The 23,199-nt window shown below is 36.9% G+C and overlaps 1 protein-coding gene across 4 annotated transcripts in view; it reads right to left on the bottom strand.

Moving 5' to 3' along the window:
* Positions 1-23,199, bottom strand: part of SLAIN2 (SLAIN motif family member 2) — an 81,260-nt gene that overhangs the window by 34,316 nt on the left and 23,745 nt on the right. For 3 of the 4 annotated variants that reach the window (XM_067735902.1, XM_067735903.1, XM_067735905.1), the window contains exons 2-6: positions 12,846-12,994; positions 7,223-7,387; positions 5,316-5,477; positions 2,176-2,535; positions 294-431 (exon numbers count right to left, since the gene is read on the bottom strand). In XM_067735902.1, coding sequence (XP_067592003.1) covers positions 294-431; positions 2,176-2,535; positions 5,316-5,477; positions 7,223-7,387; positions 12,846-12,994 — 974 coding nt within the window. The remainder of the gene's footprint in view (positions 1-293; positions 432-2,175; positions 2,536-5,315; positions 5,478-7,222; positions 7,388-12,845; positions 12,995-23,199) is intronic. The other variant, XM_067735904.1, reaches the window with a different exon arrangement.

Raw genomic sequence — 23,199 nt, 5'->3', positions numbered from 1 at the left:
AATGTGCAGTATTGCAGAATATAAGATTTTTAAGGCATATATATTTATACATTAAACAGCTAGAACATGCTTATTTTAGAATTCTAGAGAGACCACAGTTTCATACAGATTTAAGTATTGATACAATTGGGTATTTCATAGGGACAAATTTTAAATTTTAATATAGCTATGATCATCTTATAGCAATTGATAATCACTACATTTTACTATAGTTTAATACAGCTATTCAGCACAAAATTAAAATCTACAATTTTCATTTATCTTTAAATAACTGATACATAAAAGATACTTACTGGCTGAAGCCTGAGGTTGCATGCGAGGTATTCCTCCATTTGGCACTTGAAAATTTGAGTCACTTCTGCTGCTTTTCACTGAGTCAACTTGTGTACTGGATGTTCGGGATAGGTTTGGAAGACTGCGTCTTAGTTTTTCTATGACAACAGAAATTTAATTAAAAGAAAAAATCAAAACATTCTTTCCGATGAAGAAAATTAAAATGTTAATTAACATTCAAAAATCAAATTCTTGGGCCTCTCTGTAGTGCAGTGGTTAAGAATTCACCTGCCAATGCAGGGAACACAGGTTTGAGCCCTGGTCTGGGAAGATCCCACATGCCATGGAGCAACTAAGCCTGTGCCCCACAACTACTGAGCCTGTGCTCTAGAGCCTGCAAGACACAACTACTGAGCCCATGCACCTAGAGCCCGTGCTCTGCAACAAGAGAAGCCACCGCAATGAGAAGCCTGAGTAGCGCAACGAAGAGTAGCCCCTGCTTGCCGCAACTAGAGAAAGCCCGCCTACAGCAACAAAGACCCAACACAGCCAAAAATAAAAATTAAATAAAATAAATAAATTAAAAAAAAATAAAATTCTTTATTTAAGTGTTATGCATATTTTAGAAGAGCTAACAGGAAGTACACGTCTTATAAAAATAAACAATACAGTTTCTATAAATGGGTAGAACTGTTAAAAAGAACCATAAATTACTTAAATCAAAATCTATACACAGGGACTTCCTTGGTGGCTCAGTGGTTAAGAATCCTCCTGCCAATGCAGGAGACATGGGTTTGATTCCCTGTTCCGGGAAGATCCCACATGCCACAGAGCAACTAAGCCCGTGCGCCACAACTACTGAGTCTGTGCTCTAGAGCCCTCGAGCCACAACTACTGAGCCCATATGCTGCAAGTACTGAGGCCCACGTGCCTAGAGCCCATGCTCCGCAACAAGAGAAGCCACCACAATGAGGAGCACGCACACTGCAACGAAGAGCAGCCCCCGCTCGCCACAACTAGAGAAAGCCTGCGCGGAGCAACAAAGATCCAATGCAGCCAAAAATAAATTAAAAAAAAAAATCTATACACAGATCACTTCATGAGTATAACAAAGCAAAACTAACATAATCAAGCAAAATTAAATTCACTTCTTCCTTTATTTTTGCATTGACTCAGTATTTTTTAAATAAATTTATTTTATTGTATTTATTTTTGGCTGCGTTGGGTCTTCGCTGCTGTGCGTGGGCTTTTTCTAGTTGCGGCAAGCGGGGGCTACTCTTCCTTGCGGTGCACAGGCTTCTCATTGTGGTGGCTCCTCCTGTGATGGAGCACGGGCCCTAGGCTCGTGGGCTTCAGTAGCTGTGGCTCGCAGGCTCAGTAGTTGTGGCTCGGGGACTCTAGAGCACAGGCTCAGTAGTTGTGGCGCACGGGCTTAGTTGCTCCATGGCATGTGGGATCTTCCAGACCAGGGCGCAAACCCACGTCCCCTCCATTGGCAGGCGGATTCTTAACCACTGTGCCACCAGGGAAGTCCCTGACTCAGTATTAATAAAACAATAAACTGTCTAAATTGTTGATCTACTTTCTAAAATACAGAACCTTGGTAAAAACTGTTACTTTCATACTGGAATATGAAGGACAAATTTTTTTTTTTTTTTTTTTTTTTGCGGTACGCGTGTCTCTCACTGTTGTGGCCTCTCCCGTTGCGGAGCACAGGCTCCGGACGCGCAGGCTCAGCGGCCATGGCTCAACGGGCCCAGCCGCTCCGCGGCACGTGGGATCTTTCCAGACCGCGGCACGAACCCACGTCCCCTGCATCAGCAGCATCGGCAGGCGGACTCTCAACCACTGGGCCACCAGGGAAGCCCTGAAGGACAAAGTTTTTCCAGACATTATAGTTACCTTCATTTTTAACACTGGTTGTCTGTAAATCTGTGGGATGGCCTTGAAGGGAAAGGCGAGGTTGCTGTAAGCGGCTAATCATAGGCTGTGGGGACACTCTACTATATTCTATTCCCCGAGCAGGAGATCGAGAACGAGGTGAATTTCGGGGTGACTGCTTAGGTGATGGTCGAGGTGAATTGCGTGGTGATGGTGAAAACCTGTTAACAGCAGGGTATACTGCATGATGCATATTGTCATCTTCATCATCTAAACTTTGTGCATCAAGTTCCTGATCACTAAAAGTACCCCGTCTTGTAGAATTGCAAGATGAACCAGAACTGCGCCGAGATGCGGTGGCTGCATATTCTTGCCGGAGACCTGACAATAATGAATGTGTTATTTTATTTCTTTAGTTTTATTTTTAAACATTTAAATATTTTTTAAGGTTTAAAAGCAAAAGATTATCATTGAGAAATTCAAATAGGGTATAACGTGTAAAGGAAAACTCCCTTTCACTTGATTCACCTTAGACTTTCCCACACATAAGGATGCATATACCACATCTAAAAGGCTATTTTTAAATTAAATGAAATTCATAAATTTTTGCCCAATTTCAACATTTCTTCTTGAATCTGAAATCTATATTAAAAATAGAACAATAAATTTAAAAATATTTCTACTCCAAAAGACAGTAATCCAAATTTGAGATTAACGTTAAAGGAATACTGAAGGAAAACAATTACTGCCCAACCAGTGTAAAGAATACATCAGTGAGTAAATATACTCCCTGGATACTGAATCCTTGCATTAATCTTACTCAAGAAGATGATGAAGGAAACTTCTATCCCACTCTTAGGAATTCAATACTTGGACACAAACATAATTTCAGTTGTTTCATAACCTAAGAGACTTCAATAAAACAAGATAAATTCTAAGCCATCAAGTAAGAATTTTCAAAGGAGTCCCTTAATTATATTGATACCTCCAGAAATACCCAAGCAACCTTAGGAGCCCTTCAAATAGTATAAAACCTTCTAGAATAAAAACAAATGCTGATAGATATTCAACGAGAAAAAAAATTACAATTGAAAAAATGTATGGAATTTAGATAACATTTTGAGGAAGTCCTGCTAATTATTGGCAGTTTAGCCCAAAAGATCTGTTCTAGAGAATTATCAAACTTTTAAGTTATATATTCATTCACAGAAAGTGATATCAACATGGTTCCCCAAAGTAGTGGATGAGAATCACACCAAGGTACCTGTAAAACTAGATTCCTAGGGCCCGTCTAGCCCTTTGGTCAGGTTTGGGGACCACTGTAGTAACCAACAAATTACTTAGTGTCATGTTATAGCAAACATGGCACTAAAGTCACCTAGCAAAAGATGACAGACCAGTGAGAAGAGCGGTGTTTCAAAAAAGAAAAATCCAGATCCCAATGCAGGTTCTCCATTAACAAGGGGGTCTTAGGGAAGTCACAACCACTATGGGATTGTGTGTTTCTCATTTTAAAAATGAGGGAGCTTAACCAGGCAAACGCCCAAATCTGTTACTCTTCATTTTTGTTACCAAAGAATGGGAGAAACAATGTTGTAAAAAGGAAAATCATTCTCTCTTAAAAAAAAAAAAAAAAAAAAAGCTGGTGTTTTCAAGGAGGACTCATACACATTTTCAGCATTTTTTGTTTTATTTTTTAAAAAATTCACCAGGAAAAGAAATACTTGTGCGTGTGAATAGCTTAGAAAGGATTTTTCAAGTAAGACTAAAATTTCTATTATGCATTACCAACACACAATATGAAAACTACAGCAAATAGCTGGTTGAATTTCTAACAAAATACTGCAGTCTAAAAAGTCAGGATTCAAAGAAGAAATGAGTGAGTTTATTCTAACTGGTAGTTACACAGCATTCTTTATTCTTTTTTCACATCCATGATAATAAGTAACCCCTCACTAGCTGACAATACCATACTCCCAGTGAGGAGTTACATACACAAAGTTACAGAAGAAAAGGGTAAAATGTTATTAGTTTCTAGGGCTAAAGATAGATAAAACAAGCACCAAAGCTTTCTATCTTTCTAAGGGAAGATGTGTGAAAATGAGACAAGAATTAGCAGAGTGAGAAACATTGCAGTTTCTTAATAAATGTTATAGCTTGATAAAACTTACTACATATTTACATAAAAGAAAGGACCTAAACAGAAAAATTTTGAACTAAACTATAGCATTGCTCCATTACCTCAGCCAACTGTCAAGACTCTGAAATCTGTGTTTCAAGGATCTTTTCATTATGAAGGTTAGAGAGACTGCTTCCTTCACAGTTAAGCCTATGGCATCATACAATAAAATATACAGGCAAGAATAATACTATCACCAACATCTTACATTCAGATGAGAGGGCACTAATGAGCCCTTGAAATAGTATGAAAAATTTTGTGCGTATGCATATTTTGGGAATGACAGGGGACAACACTTTTATCAGATTCTCAAAGGTATATGTGACCTAAAAAGTTGCAAGGACCACTTTGCAAAGCAACATCACATGCTTCATTTAACTTAATGTCACAATCCCGATTTTCCCATGAAGGTCTTTTTTACAGACTACACCAAACATTCTAAGAAAGAAAATTTGCCCCCAAGGAGAAAAAAAATGATTTGGGGGATGTGAAAAAAATCTTCGATATCATAATAGTTTGTGGCCCTTACAGTACAAAAAGAGATATACAGTATATCAACGGTATTAAAATTTAACGGGAGTGGGGGTGGGTAAAAAGGGGGAAAAATGTCTAAATCGGCTCCTTGGGGAGGCAATAATGAAAGAACAGTTGAGAAACTCTGGTCTACACTAAGAAAACACAGAGCAACCGAGTAATAACTACAGAGTTACAGTGTAGAGTAACATGCAGGGTATGATTACCAGTCACAGAAGCAGAGCATAGCCTGTTTTTCTTTGCTCCTCACACAGCAAACTGCTCTACATACTATGGATTCTAAAAACAAGTTAATGAACAAACCAGTCCACTTGTTGAAAAAGCCTCTGAAATTTCAACATTTCTATTCTTACTACGTTATTATTCCACAACACTTTGACATATTTAATAACAACAACAAAATTGTACAGTAATGAAAGACCACAACTTTAACAATTAAAATACTTACTTTCTTCCTGCATCCGAGCTAGAATCTGCACATCAGTTACATCATTTAGCTTATAATTGGATCCAATTGAATCTTCATCTAATTCTGAAGCACTTAATTCACTGTCTATAGAGGATTGAGGACTGAGTGGAGGATTTCTGTCTGACGAACTTTTCAAATTACCTTAAAAAAGAAAATGATTCAAACTTCAGTGAAACAAAAGTTGAATAAACATCTGTTGCATTAACTTGATATTATATCTTTGGATTCAGTTCATTGTTATTCTGCCTTTTCTGTTTATAAAATTCCCAAATGTTAAAATTAAAAATTGTCTTGACTAAGTATAAAGAGGGCTACAGAGACTCCTTCATAGATAATGACAAATACAAAACACATTTTCTTATAGCTATAACTTATCTATATTCTTATGAAACAATTAAGTTTTCAAAACAGTACCTGGCAAGTAATTAATGTTCAATAATACATGCTATAGGATTTCAACTTTTACAAGGTAGCCAATGAAACTACTCTATAAATAGATGAATTTAAGATGTGTTTTCTCCTCCCAAATTCAGTCACTAGCAAATACCACCATCGTTTCCCTTGAATAAAGCACCTACTTTTCCTAAACAAGAAAGCTATAATTTGAGGAAAATCAGGACTCCTTAGAGATTTAGGAACAAACCAAAAAAAGAACACTACACTCATTTCTCCTACATTATGCCATGTTTACAAAATTCCTTCCCTAAACTAGTAATGGGGATCCAAGGAGTTCTCTGAAGTTAACTAGTGAAGCACAAAGATGGGATGAAGAAAATGACTGGATGAAAAAACTCATTTTATCACTAAACCAAAAGGGGGATAGAAGACAGGTCAGAGGAATAAAGCATATACATATCCAAAAGACTCTAATTTGTTCCTAAGGAAATGCTTTCATCAGATCATCAACTTCTAATGAAGAATTTTAAAAATCCCAGGACTGTCACTAATATTTCTAATACAGATTTATTTGAAACTTGTTTTCCAGAATTCTTCACCATAAGAGCCAGCTCCAACACGAATGGCACATAAAAAGAGCAAGAAGAATACGAAACAGTTTATGTTGTCAAGAAGAGCATAGTGCACATGATAGGAAAAGTACTATAAGGTCAGTCTCAAATAGTGCCTGAATAAAATTCTCTATATTAAACAAATACAACCTTTTTAGTACAACAGTCATGGGTGAAATAAGTAGCAAGTAACAACCTACGTACAGAACAAACTTCACGGTCAATAAGTGATGAGACTAGGGAGTATACAAGTCAAAAGTTTGAGGTGGTTAATAATACTTTAATTTTTAAGGAAGCTATGATAATTAATCATACCAATAGCAGTAATAAGAGTAACTGAATGGTGAAATCTAAAGAACAGTAAGCTACAGAATAACAGTCTCAGTCACAGAACCACAGCAGAACATTCTTCCCCCAATTATAGCAATCTATCCCTCTCCCATATCATTTAGAGCTCTAAACACTCTCTTGGCACATTCATATACAGCCTTGTACTATTATTTAACTACAATATCAAAGCTTATTAAAACTCCTATTAGAAGAGTTTAACTCTGTAGCTTTTACAACCTAAGCAAGCTACTCAGTAAGCATCTACTGGTTAAAAAAATAAAGCCTGTGACGCTATTTTTCTCAAGCCACATTAAAAAACTTTTACACACATGCTAAAGAAAACTTTATGAATGTAACTTGGCTTATCTGTATCACTGGTGCCTAGTACCATACTACCTGGTGCTAAGTAGCACCTCAATGATATCTTCTCTAACCAGTTGGAGGTTTCATAAATAAAGGAACTTGAACTACTGATGAGTAAGTTATTTTCTGAGGCAGGGCAGTAAGTTAAAAACCATTTCTTAATTACTCCATTTCGTCTCTCCTTACCTGAATTTCCAGGAAGTATTAGCTGTTTGACTATAGGAGGTCGCACTGGGGTTGAGGACGGAGAATTGAAACCACTGCTGTATGGGCTACTGGCATTTGGACTGTAAGGACTTGTGTAACTGATGGAGTTGAAAGGATTATTATACAAATTCTGCCTCTTGAGAGCTGCATTAATGACAAGGGGAAAAATCAAATTGAAGAAAAGGCTAATAACATCGCAAAAGTTTTCCTACTGGGGGACTTCCCTGGTGGCAGAGCGGTTAAGAATCCGCCTGCCAATGCAGGGGACAAGGGTTCGAGCCCTGGTCCGGGAAGATTCCACATGCTGCGGAGCAACCAAGCCTGTGCGCCACAACTACTGAGCCTGTGCTCTAGAGCTTGCGAGCCACAACTACTGAGCCCATGTGCCACAACTACTGAAGCCCATGCACCTAGAGCCCATGCTCTGCAACAAGAGAAGCCACTTCAATGAGAAGCCCGCGCACCGCAATGAAGAGTAGGCCCCACTCGCTCCAACTAGAGAAAGCCCGTGCGCAGCAACGAAGACCCAACACAGCCAAAAATTAAAAATATAAATAAATTTATAAAAAAAAATTTTTCCAATTAGGAAATTCAGCAAGTCATTATCTCAGTTTAAACACAGAAACATTTCTATAGTAGTGGAGAGAAATATATCACATTAATAATCCCAACAAAATACTTCCACTATCTTAAATTTTGTTATGCAAATAAAACAGGAGCCACACCAAACAGAAATAATACTATAGGAAGAATATCTCCTCAACAAATTATTAGCTACTAAATTAAGTTACTTCTATCTTGTTGGAAAGTTTATTCCAACTGTGTCAACCTTGAATGGCCTTTAAAAATAAAATGAATATAAAAGCATATTTGTGTTGTCTCATTTTTCTATAACAAACACACACTGCTAATAACAACAAAAAACTATGAAATAATGAGTTTTAAAAATAGTCGTTCCAAAGTTTGGATTTTTGAAAAAATAAAGCAATACTGACTATTTAGGCCAGATTAAGGTCAAACATACAAGAATTCTTTTTTTAAAAAGAACCCCCCCACCCCATTTTCTGGACCAAGGAGAATACTTCTGCCAAAAAAGGGGAAAAATTTGTGCTATGCATATAAAATTATAAAAATAGTATGAAAGTAGGGCTAAGATATCAATTATATACAAGAAAAATTAATACTTAAAATATTTTTTCTTTTCTTCACCCTATTCTAAAATCTACAGCTTATTCATATTTATGACCATCACCAAAGTACTATGCAGAATAAATACACAAATGTGACATGGTACTTCTTCTCAAGAGGCCTAAAGCCAAGTAATGCAGGCAGAAAAAACAGTGATTTCAAGGCAAAATGAAATGAGTACTATCATAAAGGCGCAAAGAGGCTAATGGAAATGATGAGATAGGAGTAATTCATTACAACTGAGAGAAAGTAGGTAGTAAGGCTTTTTGGAAGGAGAGGCACTGGAGCAGTCTTGAGAGGATAATTTGGTAGGACACTGGAAGTGGGGAAAGTATATGTTTTCATCTGTGTTTATAACATAAACTAAAACCATGTCTTGAAAATGCATAGAGTGTCCAGGGAATAACAGTGAGTAATCTAGAAAGGTAAAGTTCATGGTGAGCGACAAAACAGGAACAACCAGCTGGGGCCAGGTCACAGGAGGCCTGGAATACTATGCTCAGGAGTCTGAAATTTGTTCAGTAGCAGTGATAACACCATCGGGGACTTTTGAGCAAGAGTAATATGATCCAATCAGCTTAAGGAAAAAAAACTGATGGAAATTCTAATGTTAAATAGATTAGACTGAACTAGGCAATAAAAGTGGCCAAAAAAAAAAAAAAAGGAAGAAAAGGATAAATATTAAAAACCGGGGCTTCCCTGGTGGCGCAGTTGTTGGGAGTCCGCCTGCCGATGCAGGGGACACGGGTTCGTGCCCCGGTCCGGGAAGATCCCACATGCCTTGGAGCGGCTGGGCCCGTTGAGCCATGGCCGCTGAGCCTGCGCGTCTGGAGCCTGTGCTCCGCAACAGGAGAGGCCACAACAGTGAGAGGCCTGCGTACCGCAAAAAACAAAAAAAAAACAACAAAAAAAAACCCGGTAAGGATTTCTAAAGGGAAAAAACAATAAGATGTTTCTGAAGTTTCTGGTTTGCCTATAAGCAGAGCACTGGTTTTGGGAGGAGGAACACATGCTTTCTGTTTAGTTTTTCTGTTTAGTTGGATAGTGTGGTAAGTTGGTCAGTATAGTTTTCTACATATTTTTCTACATATTCACCATGAGACAAGACACCACGAAACATATTTAGTATGTAGCATGATCTCAATATATCAACCTGAGCAGAAATACGGGTGTTCATTCCTTCCTATCTCTTTACTGTTCTATTTCCTTTGAAGCGCAGTCTCTCTTTATTTGGTTATTTAATCACTAGCATTTCAAGTTCTCAACTCTTTTATCTTCTCACTCTAAACCATATTCTTTTTCTTGAGAAATCTCATTCATACTCACAACATTAGTTATTATCTCTATTCCCCCAAATATCCATTATTTATATCTCCAGGCCTAAGTTTCCATGAGCTTCAGTCCCATATATGCTGCCCATTTAATGTCTCCCCTGAGGGTATGGCAAATGCATCCCAGAGCCAACAAGTCCAAATCCAAACTCATTATTTTCGAACTAAAACAAATTCTCTTCCTGGGGTCTCTATCTCAGAATGATAACAACATTCATCCTATTACACAAGCTGGAAAGCTAGAAATCACTGCTGATACTTTCTTCTCCCTCATTTCCTCATATTTGGTTCATTCCTTTTTCCTTTCACACCTTTTCATCTCCACTACAACCCTTTCCCCCCAACACACACTACGCAGCTATCATCATCAACCCCCCTCAAAAGCATCCTACAGTTCACTTTTGGCCTTCTCCAATCTACTCTCCATACTACAGCTAAGCATGTCCTCATCAACGTGCAAATCCTATCATTTCTTCTTCCTGCCAACACATACCATACCCTTGAATAAAACCCTTCAGTATCTTCCCATTGCTTTTAGAATATTAGAATAAAGTCCAAAACCTTTAACATGGTCTCTAAGGCCTTGCAGAGTCTGGCTCCTACATATTGTTCTGACCTCATGTCCAGTTCCTCATGTACACTAGGCTCCCTCCCATATGCTCCCAAAGGCCTCCCACAGAGCCTTTGAACAAGCTGTTCTCACCACCTGGAACACTCTACTCCCTCTGTCGCCTTCCCCTTTAGCCCACTTAAATTTTCCTGAATCTTTAGGACTCAGGCCAAACATTACTTCCTGAAGTAAAATTCTAATTTCTCCAAGCTCAAAGCACTGTAGATCATTCTTTTATTACATATCACCAGTTATAAAAATTATTTTATTAACATGTTTCCCCTACTAGATGCCAAACTCCGTGAGTGCAGGTACAGTGTTAGTCTTTCTTCATCATGTATCCGCTACCCTTTGCCCAACGCCTGATACATAACAGGTTCTCAAAAAATATTGAATATGCATAAATAAAGGAGATTAGTTTGAATAAAGATGATACTGGATATAGTATGAATGGATGAAATCATCAAAACAGAGAGAAATGGGGCAAAAGAGACACCTGGGCAGATGGGGCGGGGGTGGGGGGAAGGCAGGAAGAATAGGAAGTTTAATGGGTACAGAATTTTAGTATGGGATAACAAAAAAGTTCTGGAGATAGAGAGTGGTGATGGCAATGTGAATGTACTTAATGCCACTGAACTGTATGAACTGTATATTTAAAAATGGTGAAAGTGGGAAATTTGTGCTATATAAATATTATCTCCCCCCCCAAAACACACACAAAAAGATGGGCAGAGAAGGGAGAAACTTTAAAGAAGACTGAAAAGAAAACCGGAGGGAGAATAAGGGTAAAAAAGATAATGTGCTATCAAAAAAACAAGAGAAGAATATCTTAGGAACAGGTGCTGGTACACTAAAGAGAAGCTGAGTATGATGGAGTAGAAAACGGCTGTGCTAGAATATAATAGCTAAGTTCCTAGGAAGCTTTGCCTTATCAAAAAAATACATTTAAAAAACAATCTTCCCTTTAACTTGGGAAAAGAGAGGTTTAGGACTACAAGGTTCAAACTTGCAACAGCCAAATTATTTTTCTTTGAATATATACAGCTATAGCTATTGCTCTGTGCATACAGCTACAAAATCTAAACACTGTTAAGCAGATCCAGTACTTGATTACACCTAGTTTTGGTTCAAGAGTAACAGCTTTTCTTACATGCTCCTACTATCTTTAATGCCTTTGTTATAATAAAGCAAAAAGCTACTCACTCCAATTGCTACTTTTGAAGTGCAACAGCTTTGGTTTTCTCCCCTATGTCCATCCCATACGTTATTTTCTTATAATAACCACTGCTCCTGCCACAACAAACTACACTTTACTATATGACAGTTTAACTGTGTAGGCTCCCCCCTGCTTCCCCTGACCATTTGCAGCTTACACTCTAAAAAAGAGGACGTACCTCAATAATAAAGCCAAAAAAAAGCAATTTTAAGGACATGGCTGCCAAGTAAACACAAAGCAAAAAACAAAACTCTATTTAGGATTAGTAATCATGCATCAATCTTTTACTACATGAGCATTCCAGGAAACTGATATTCTTTTTTTTTTTTTGGCCTCGATGCGAGGCTTGCAGGATCTTAGTTCCCTGACCAGGGACTGAACCAGGGCCCCAGCACTGAAAGCGTTGAGTACTATCCACCGGACCCCCAGGGAATTCCCAGAAACTGATATTCTTTTTTTTAATTTTTTAATTTTTTTTGAAACATATTTTTAAAAGATTGAGAGTAATTCCAAGAAAGAGTCAATAATATTTTTCCTACATTTCTAACACACTGGCATGCTACATTTAAATGCCATTAGAGTGACACATTTTGTCAGCTTTGTGAATGCTATTAAACAATAGAACATAAAAGCAGTTTAACTTAAAATGTCAAGTTAAAAAAAAAAAAAGAGGGGAAATGAATACATTGACTAAGCACTACCATGAGCCAGAAAAACATGCTAGGCTCTTTCAACATTATCATTTAATCCTTAAATAACACTTACAGGGTTCATCATGCTTATAAGAAAACTGAGCTTATAGGAGTTAAATAATTCGCGGAGTCACATAGCAACAAAGCGACAGAGTGAGAATGAGGGCTCTTTGGTTCTCAACCTGTATCTTTCTACCACATCAGAATTTCCCTGAGGCTGGTGAGATGATTTTAGATGATATCAGACAAAACATTTTTTAAAAATAATTATTTATTTTAGCTTGCACCAGAAAAAACCTTATTACATAAAATCCATTATTTCATGGATATTTTTTAGGATGAAGCTAAATAAAAATACGGAGATTTTTTTTTAAAGGCTATTAAGAAAATAACAGAACAGGGTTATGTGCATATGGCAAAAACTCACGATGGCATGCACAATGTGATTTGGAAAACACCCCTCAAGCAAAGAACTGCCTTCCTAAAAACATACCAGTCAACATTTATCTGTTTTTTGATTAAAGAAAGCAAAGAGATGAATTTACAAGTAAAATTATAGACATACCTGACATAGTTTGATCAAGTTTGTGGATAAGAGACTTTTTAGCACATTCAACATCAGGACTTGGGTAATCCAAAACTTGCCTGCACCAAACTAAAGGACTAACTGATTTCTGCATTGGTGTAAGTTTTTTCTTTGGTGATGAATACAGCCTAGAAGAAAACAAAAAACAAAAACAAAAAAGGGTAATGTTAATTATTAAGCACAAGGTTATAAAATAGGGATCCTTTGGAACAGATTTAAATTGGGGGATGGGGAGTAAAAATGATGGAGTATGTTTAAAATCACCCACATTTACTTTCTGCACAGGAAGAAAATGACACTACAATCATCAATATAAGCCCAAATCTCAACTATTAAATGAACCCAAATGAGGCCAACTGTCCAGTCCTAAAATGTGTCTTTATTTTTCTCTTTTACTCTCATTTCAAAAACTATGAAGAAACATGTCTTTACAATATTTTATTCTGTTTTCAATAGTTCTTAACTCCCTAATATAACCATATCATTAAGTCCTGTCTAGAAGGCAGATAAATACCTTGCTTTCCAACTCCCAGTTCCCTTCCTACCACAAACCACACATTCACCATTAGTAATGCATTCCTTTTACTTAAGCAGTACCCACTCTGTAGCCCTTTTTTCAAATGATACGTCAGAGAAAAGCAATACATTAAAAAATCCTTAATAACAATATGAATCAATTTATGAAATTACTTCAGTTTCAGTAAAGCAGAAAGGAAAAGTATTTTATAAGCTCCTGGGGAAGGCATATAAAAACAAAAAGGTGGGAAGATACTTCCTACTTCATTTGTTTTTCCTCAGATTAGTTCAGATTACATCAATTGATGTTAATTTATTTCAAATGTTACTCTATATGAAAAATGTGAAGTTACTTGAATTCTAACCAGAGTGGTTTCCAAATTAAGACACTTAAGTGAAATCTATGATGTAAACAAAATTACTGCACTTCCAGATGGATGGGATGTAAAATCAGCTCCTTTACTGCACCTGACTAACTCATGGAGGATGGGGAAAAGGGAGAAAAAGTGCCCCATCTGACATTGCCTCCTCCTGTCTTGTTGATGCTGCATAGAGGTGGAGGTTCAGCTCTCCCACTGGGCCTCTATGACTTAATTTTAGCAGAAATAGGCGAATAAAGCAATATTTTTCAAGTTTTCTTGACAAGTAAAATCTTGACAATCTCAACTTATAAGTTACATTAGCCATCAATAAATTGGCTGTGTCCATCAGAAAACAGTCCCTCTTGACTGAACTGTATATTATTATTTAAGAAATTCAAAAGCATCAGTGAAAAATAATGTTTTTAGTAGGCAAATTGATAAGGGTAGGAAATAAAAAAAGATGGAAGAATACAAAATTACTCTTAAATTTTTAGCTGTTGTAACTGAAAGAATTATAGTGCCATTGACAAAAACAGGAAAGCTACCATTCACCTGGTATAGGCGAGATTATGATGTTTTAAACTGATTTTGAATTATTGATGTTTTATTCATTTAGTTTATAGTAGTTTCTGTATTTTTAAAGATGCTAAAAGTACCTTACAACTTTTTTTAAAAACAGCCTTTTCAAGATGTAATTTACATACCATAAAATTTGCCTGTGTAATTTCTGCACCATAAAATTCATTGTATAATTTGATGAATTTAGTATTTAGTTACCCAAACCATCACCACCATGTAATTTTAGAACATTTTTATCACCCTAAAAAGAAATCCCCTTTCCGTTTCTACCTCCAGCCCTAGGCAATAACAAATCTGCTTTCTGCTCCATGTTCCTTTCTAAACATTTCATATAAACAGAATCATACAATGTGTGTTTTGTGTGTCTGGCTTCTTTCACATGAATTGCCAAAGTGTGAAAGAAAAAGTGATACACACTACTATATATAACTAATAAGGACCTACTGTATAGTACAGACTATAGTAGAGACAATGTTTTGTAATGGCATTTATGGGAAAAGAATATAAATGGACATACATGTATGTATAACTGATTCACTTTGCTGTACACCTGAAACAATACTGTAAATCAACTATACTCCAATTAAAAAAAAAAAAAACCAAAAAGCCCAACATTTCCTGAAAGTTCTCAACACAAGGAAAACAATTTTCTTCTTCTTCCCCCCTCCTTTTGTATCTGTATGAGATGATGAATGTTAAATAAACTTATTGTGGTAATCATCTTGCAAAATACGTAAGTAATGTCATTACGCTGTACACCTTAAACTTATACAGTACTGTATCTCAATTATATCGCAATAAAACTAAAAAAAAAAGGAGTAAGCATTGCTACAAACACTACCAATATTAAAAGAATTGTAAGGAATATTTTGAAGAACTTTACGCCAACAAAACAGATAGACTGGAAGACTGGATACACAAATTCCTAGAAAGATACACGTTATCAAATGGGACTCAAGAAGAAATAGAGACTCTGAAGAGATTTATAAAAATAAATTGAATTAGTAATGAGAAATCTTCCTGTAAAGAAAAGCCCAGTTCCAGATGCCTTCACTTATTAATTTTATCAATACTAAGGAAAAGTAATGCCAATCCTATACAAACTCTTTCAGAAAATAGATCTAATGGTAAAAGACTGAATGCTTCTCCTAAGACTGGGAACAAAGTTAAGGATGCACACTATCAACATCTCTATTCAGTGTGGTACTACAGTGTCTAGCCAGTGCAGAAAGGCAAGAACAAGAAATTAAGCCATCCATGTGGGAAAGAAAAAAGTAAAATTGTCTTTATTCACAGACAGTATGATCCTGTACATAGAAAATCCTTTGTAGGAATCTACTGAAAGCAAACGAAATCAACTAGACTTAATTAATGTGTTTAGCAAGGTCACAGGATATGAGATCAACAGGCCAAAAAAAAAAGAAAATCAACTTATTTCTATGTATCAATGAACTCAAATATGAAATAAATATAACAATTCCATTCACAACAGCATCAAAAAGAATACTTAGGAATAAATTTAACAAATGAAGTGCAAGAGTTGTACACCGAAAACAATAAAACATTGCTGAGAGAAATGAAAGACTTAAATAAATGGAGAGATGTACCATGTTCCTAGATCTGAAGACTCAATGTTGTCAAGATGTCAATTCTTCCAAACTGATCAACAGAATACAATCCCTACAAAAATGTCAGCAGGCATTTTTATAGAAATGGACAACCTAATTCTAGAAGTTACATGAAAATGTAAAGACAAAGAATGGCCAGAAGAATTCTGAAAATGAACAATCTTTTAAAAATTTTAAAATCTCTGGTCTTGCTCCCTTCCAATCCATTCTATATATTGCAGCCAAATTGTTTTCTGAAATATGAATCTGACTATTAATATTCCTCTGCTAAAAATTCTATGCCAGTTTCCTTTTGCCCTTATGATAGTTTTTTTCCAAAACACAGCCCCCGTGGCCCTTGAAACACAGCAATGATCTAACTGTTGCAGTACCTTTTTTTTTTTAGCTACATTTCTCACCCTTCTCCACCACTCAAATCTAAATAATAGCCATATGGTACTAATTTCTACTCCTGAAAAGCCCAACACTTTTGCTTCTAGGTCATTTTGTGCATGCTGTTCCCCTTGCCTTAAACAAACTCAATTCCACTTCTTGGTTACCTCACCCTCCCTTGCCCAACTTCGGCCAGCCCATTCGTACTTTTTACGAAGTCTCAACTTAAATGTCCCTTCTTCAAGGAAACCTTCCTTAAGTTCCTGTCATAAGACTATATTAGGGGTTTCCCTGGTGGCGCAGTGGTTAAGAATCCACCTGCCAATGCAGGGGACACGGGTTTGAGCCCTGGTCCGGGAAGATCCCACATGCTGCGGAGCAACTAAGCCCGTGCACCAAAACTACTGAGCCCTCGTGCCACAACTACTGAAGCCCGAGAGCCTAGAGCCCATGCTCCGCGAAAAGAGAAGCCACTGCAATAAGAAGCATGCGCACCAACACAAAGAGTAGCCCCCGCTTGCTGCAACTAGAGAAAGCCTGCGCTCAGCAACAAAGAACCAATGCAGCCAAAAATAAATAAATAAATAAAAATTTTAAAATGTGTTACGGGGCAATAAAAATGCTACAATATGGATAAACCACAAAAACATTAAACTAAGTAAAAGAAGTCAGCCACAAAAGACCACATACTGCATGATACCATTCATATGGAATGTCTAGAATAGGCAAATCTATGAGACAAAACAGATTGGTGGTTGCCCAGGGATGGGAGAGGGGATGGGGAGAGAGAAATGGGAAATGACTGCTAATGGGTACAAAGATCCTTTCTGGGATATTGAAAATATTCTAAACCAAGATTATGGTCATGGTTGTACTATTCTGTAAATATAGAAATCACTCAATACTAAAAACAGGTGAATTTTATGTACGTAAATTCTATCTTAATAAAGCTGTTAAAAAATATGTTAGAAATAATTGGTCTCTCAAGATGTTGCTTTTTCCCTTAGGACAATTATTACAAAGGAATTAAACACCATTAAATATAATTTATGTCTATTGTTAATAGTGAGAGAACTAGTAAAGATGTAATTAAGAATATGAATGTTATGAAACTGATCATAACAAATCATATTTTGTCCGATATGTCACACATACCTGTATAACATGACTGGTGATAAAAACAACTAAGAATATAACTATTTTGTAAAAGTAACAACTTTAGGGACTTCCCTGGTGGCGCAGTGGTTAAGAATCTGCCTGCCAATGCAGGAGACACAGGTTTGATCCCTGGTCCAGGAGGATTCCACATGCCGTGGAGCAACTAAGCTCGTGAGCCACAACTACTGAGCCTGTGCTCTAGAGCCTGAGCCACAGCTACTGAACCTGTGTGCCGCAGCTACTGAGGCTCGCGTGCCTAGAGCCCGTGCTCAGCAACAAGAGAAGCCACCGCAATGAGAAATGAGAAGCCTGCGCACCGCAACGAAGAGTAGCCCCCGCTCACCACAACTAGAGAAAGCCCGCGCGCAGCACTGAGGACCCAACGCAGCCAAAAATTAAAAAACAAAACAAAACAAAAAAACTTTAATAATATAGAAATGTATAAATGTAAGGAGTGAATAACCTCCCTCCCCCTACCAATTCTATCCTCCCAAGTTATTTACAGTTTGCAGTATGTCTCTTGGGACTTTTTTATGCATACACATAGCAGACATTATTAAAAGACAGAGATAGGATGGGAAATTGGAGACATTTTACTGAATTTATAGTAACCACAGTAATCACTTTTCATGTTGCAGTCAGCTGAAAGTAGGCTAATAAAGCTAAGAACAACAAAGATTTAACTTTATTTAAAGTAAAAATAAAAATTATATCAAAACTGTTATTGAAATAAATTTCTGTAGATTGGTATGGAAACTTTTTACAGGCTAAGGAAAATCATCAGATTTTAATACCTCAAAATCATACTTCTCTATTTACTGAGTAAGGTGTATTCAACGCAAAAGAAAAGAGCCTCTGTCTTCACAAAGTTCAATGTATATTCCCTGCAATAGTAATGACATTTACAGACTTATATAGTTGCATCTGAATGAACCCTGAACAAAACACCAATGATTACAATGTTTTTTAAGTGCATATGAAAAAAGATAAAGGAAACATAACAAAGTAAGTTCAAAGTGGCCATATTGAGATTGTAATTTTGTTTCTATTCTTATAATTTTATGGGGGTTTTTTTCAGATTGGAAATTTGATTTTATTTTTATTATTTATTTTTAATTTTTATTTTATATTAGAGTATAGTTGATTTACAATGTTGCGTTAGTTTCAGGTATACAGCTAAGTGATTCAGTTATACATATACATATATCCATTATTTTCATATTCTTTTCCCATATAGGTTATTACAGAATATTGAGTAGAGTTCCCTGTGCTATACAGTAGGTCCTTGATTACCTATTTTATACATAGTAGAGTGTATATGTTAATCCCAAACTCCTAATTTATCCCTTCCCCCGACATTTCCCCTTTGGTAACCACAGGTTTGTTTTCGAAGTCTGTGAGTCTGCTTCTGTTTTGTAAATAAGTTCATTTTTATCACTTTTTTTTTAGATTCCACATATAAGTGATATCATATATTTGTCTTTCTCTGCCCAACTTACTTCACTTAGTATGATAATCTCTAGGTCCATCCGGAAAGGCTTGAATTTTTTTTTAAATTTTTTATTCAAGTGTAGTTGATTTACAACGTTATGTTAGTGTACAGCAAAGTGAATCAGTTATACATATACATATATCTGCTCTTTTTTAGATTCTTTTCCCATATAGGTCATTACAGAGCATTGAGTAGCATTCCCTGTACTATACAGTAGGTCAAGGAAAGGCTTATATTTAAATCAGGGTGATGGAAAGGCTTAAAGGTCTGCCCAGAGTGTGGAATCAATGGATCAGAGTTGGTGGTCTGTGGAGTAACTTCTTCAGAAAAGGCACTGGGAACAAGACCAAGGGTTGAGTAAAGACGGACAGATATGTCAAAGGGGTATTGCAGAAGGCTAAAGTTGGTCAGCTACACAAGGGAGCAGAGGAACAAGAAACAGATGTATGTTGAACTCATTTACTGTTTTTTTTAAGTTAATTTTTATTGGAGTATAGCTGCTTTATAATGTTGTGTTAGTTTCTGCTATACAGCAAAGTTAATCAGTTATACGTACACATATATCCTCTCTTTTTTTAGATTTCCTTCCCATTTAGGTCACCACAGAGCATTGAGTAGAGTTCCCAGTGCTATACAGTATGTTCTCATTAGTTATCTATTTTACACATAGTAGTGTATATAAGTCAATCCCAATCTCCCAATTCATTCCACACCCCCCTTCCCGCCTTGGTATCCATAAGTTTGTTCTCTACATCTGTGTCTCTATTTCTGCTTTGCAAATAAGTTCATCTGTACCATTTTCTAGATTCCACATATAAGAGATATTATATGCTATTTGTTTTTCTCTTTCTGACTTATTTCACTTTATATGACAGTCTCTAGGTCTATCCACGTCTCTACAAATGGCACTATTTCATTCCTTTTTATGGCTGAGTAATATTCCATTGTATATGGTTTTTTTTAAACTTTCATTAATAAAAGTATCTTTGGCCGTACCCACACCTAAATATAATTTAATAAACTATTAGGATACATTGCTTTATAATGATTTAACAACCTTCCTGAGTCAATGTGAAATAATAATTAATGTTATTATTAATCAAGGGCTTATTACATGGCAGGCATGGTTTCAGTATTTTATTTATTTATTTTGGCTGCACCAGATTTTAGTTCCCCAACAAGGGATCGAACCCAGCCCCCCAGCATTGGGAGTTCAGAGTCTTGCCCACTGGACCACCAGGGAAGTTCCTCAGTATTTAAAATATACTAACCCTTTCAATCTTCCCAATAAGCTTATGAGATAGGTACTAATATAATCCCTGGTTTACAGATGAGGTCAAGAGGCACAGTGAGCTAAATGACTTGTCCAAGGTGACATAGCTGTTGAGTGGCAAAACCAGGATTGCTTCAGAACCTAAGCTCTTAACTTTACCAACTAATACTTTACATACTTTACCAACTAATACATTTTCTAAAAGAATGTACAAGATCCTTGACTTAAAGGCTTCAATATAGTAATCATTCTAATGGCCTCCTGCTGTTCCCTGCTCTCTTCTAAGCCTTATGAACCACAAAATATAAAGTTGTAATAGATCCCACTATTAAATACAATTAAAAAAACACAACTCAATTGAAGAAAAATATCTTCAGTTCATATGTAGTAAGAGTCTTTTTGAAATTTTAGTAATAAATAATAGCGGTAATTATTTACAAGGCAAATTCATTAATAAAGTCTTAGAACAGTTTACAAGCCCTGAAGTGACAATGGCTGCAGGGCAGGATACAGACATAAACTGCTGGTATGACAGCAGAACACAACATGGTGAATCAACAAACAGGGCAGAGCAAGCAGAACAGACTGAAGAAAAGTTTTAAAGTAGTAAATCCCAAACTTTTAGACAGTGACACTCTATGCTTCCATTTTCATTTCATGATTCTCTTGATTCTCATTCTGGTATGGCATGGGTTTTTTAATTTTAAGAGTATCAAAACAATATTGATATTCCTTGGGATGCCACAAAACTGAGGTTGGAAATTACTTCTTTAAAGAGACAAACATCTAGTGTTGAGGCATAATTGTGTACTGCTGGGAGACCAACTGGGAGTGTGGCAATCAGAAAATGAGTTGTTTTGTTTTGAGAAAAGACATCAGGAAGACTGGAAGTCTCAAACTATACTAGACTGCAAATTGTGGCAACAGCTGCAAAGAAAGAGACAGTTTTAATGTGTATTGACTAATACATAATACATATCTGCTTAGCTACAATTGCATCCATAGATAGCAATTACAAAAAAATAAATAATTAAATAAAATATCAGGTAATTAAAGTGCTAAAGAAAATTTGGCAATATCTTTACGCTACGCCACAGTAGGAAGAGAGAATACACTATACTCTGCTTATAGAACTAAAGTTAATATTAAGACCAGCCCAGGGACTTCCCTGGTGGCGTAGTGGTTAAGAATCCACCTGCTAATGCAGGGGACATGGGTTTGAGCCCTGGTCCGGGAAGATCCCACATGCCGCGGAGCAACTAAGCCCATGTGCCACAACTACTGAGCCCGTGTGCCACAACTACTGAAACCCGCGTGCCTAGAGCCCGTGCTCTGCAACAAGAGAAGCCACCACAATGAGAAGCCCGTGCACTGCAACGAAGAGTAGCTCCTGCTCTCCGCAACTAGAGAAAGTCCGCACACAGCAATGAAGACCCAACGCAGCCAAAAATAAATAAATAAATTTATTTAAAAAAAAAAACCTTTAAAGAAAAAAAAAAAAAAGGCAGCCCAGACATTCTCTTTTCTCTCTCTTTTTTTTTTTTTTTTTTTTTTTAAGTTTTTGGCCATCCTGAATGGCATGTGGGATCTTAGTTCCCCCAACCAGGGATCGAACCCCGCACACCTTGCAGTGGGAGTGTGGTGTCTTAATCACTGGACCACAAGGGAAGTCCCATCTCTTCTCTTTTTCTTTTGAGTTACATAGAAAGATAAGAATGGGTATGTGAGGATTCCTTATTATTAAAGTGTACGGGATACCAAGATGGTTAAAATGCATAAAATACATTTGGAGGGATGGGGGAAAGTAGTTGTGTGTATATATATAAGCTATATATAATTGTTTAACTCTCTCTCATATAGCACTCCAAGCATCTCAGGGACAGGAATATTTCACATCATTCCTTATGCCTCACCCTCACCCCCAAAGAAAACTGCCTGGCACACAGTATTATAGAAACGGAACACCATATTGCAGAATGAATGAAGGAAATAATTATACAAAAATTCATAATAGAGCACTGCCTCTTTCCTGAAAAATTATAATCATGGAAATTCTATAGTTATACTTGATGTACCAGTTGGGGACCCCAGTTGTAAGATCAGCAGAACTAAATTCTTCCTGTTTTAATTCATATCCATTTCTACCCTCCTCATTCCTTTCAAAATACCCATAACCACTGACCAGGATCTCTCTCAAGTGACAGTAATCAAATCATCCCAGTGTCTTTAAGAGGCTAAATTTAACCTATTCTCCAGTCCCTTAACTTTCTTCCCTTTCCTACTAGTTTTCTCAAGATCACTTATTAATTACCAAAGGTAGAAGTGATGACATGAGGATCTGAAAATACACATTATAAGTGTAAAACCTGAGCTCCTCACACACTTCCTACATCACATTATTTTTGTTATTTTATCAACTGCTGCCTCATAAGATATAACCATATATTTATTCCTACTATTTTATGTTTACCAGAAACTTTTTTTTTTATTATTGGGTTTTTTTTGGCCTTGCCACGTTGGCAGTGAAAGTGCTGAGTCCTAACCACTGGACAGCCAGGGAATTCCCAGAAACTTTTTTTTTTTTTTTTTTGCAGTACGCGGGCCTCTCACTGTTGTGGCCTCTCCCACTGCGGAGCACAGGCTCCGGACGCGCAGGCTCAGTGGCCACGGCTCACGGGCCCAGCCGCTCCGCGGCATGTGGGATCTTCCCGGACCGGGGCACGAACCCGCATCCCTTGCATCGGCAGGCGGACTCTCAACCACTGCGCCACCAGGGAAGCCCCCAGAAACTCTTTTAATTTGAAGAAATCTTTTGTTTGTTTCATCATAACCAATCATCATTTTTTGGACATACAATATGTTCTAATAGTTTTAGTACTAATTTTTCTCCTGGGTGTCAGTCACAGAGCTGTAAGTGCTTACTATAGACATTGTCTCAAAATCAAATATCCCC

This window comes from Pseudorca crassidens, chromosome 4, assembly GCF_039906515.1.
Source record: "Pseudorca crassidens isolate mPseCra1 chromosome 4, mPseCra1.hap1, whole genome shotgun sequence".
NCBI classification, from domain to species: domain Eukaryota; kingdom Metazoa; phylum Chordata; class Mammalia; order Artiodactyla; family Delphinidae; genus Pseudorca; species Pseudorca crassidens.
Note: the sequence above shows the minus strand (reverse complement) of the source record. Positions and strands in the feature narration are given on the sequence as shown.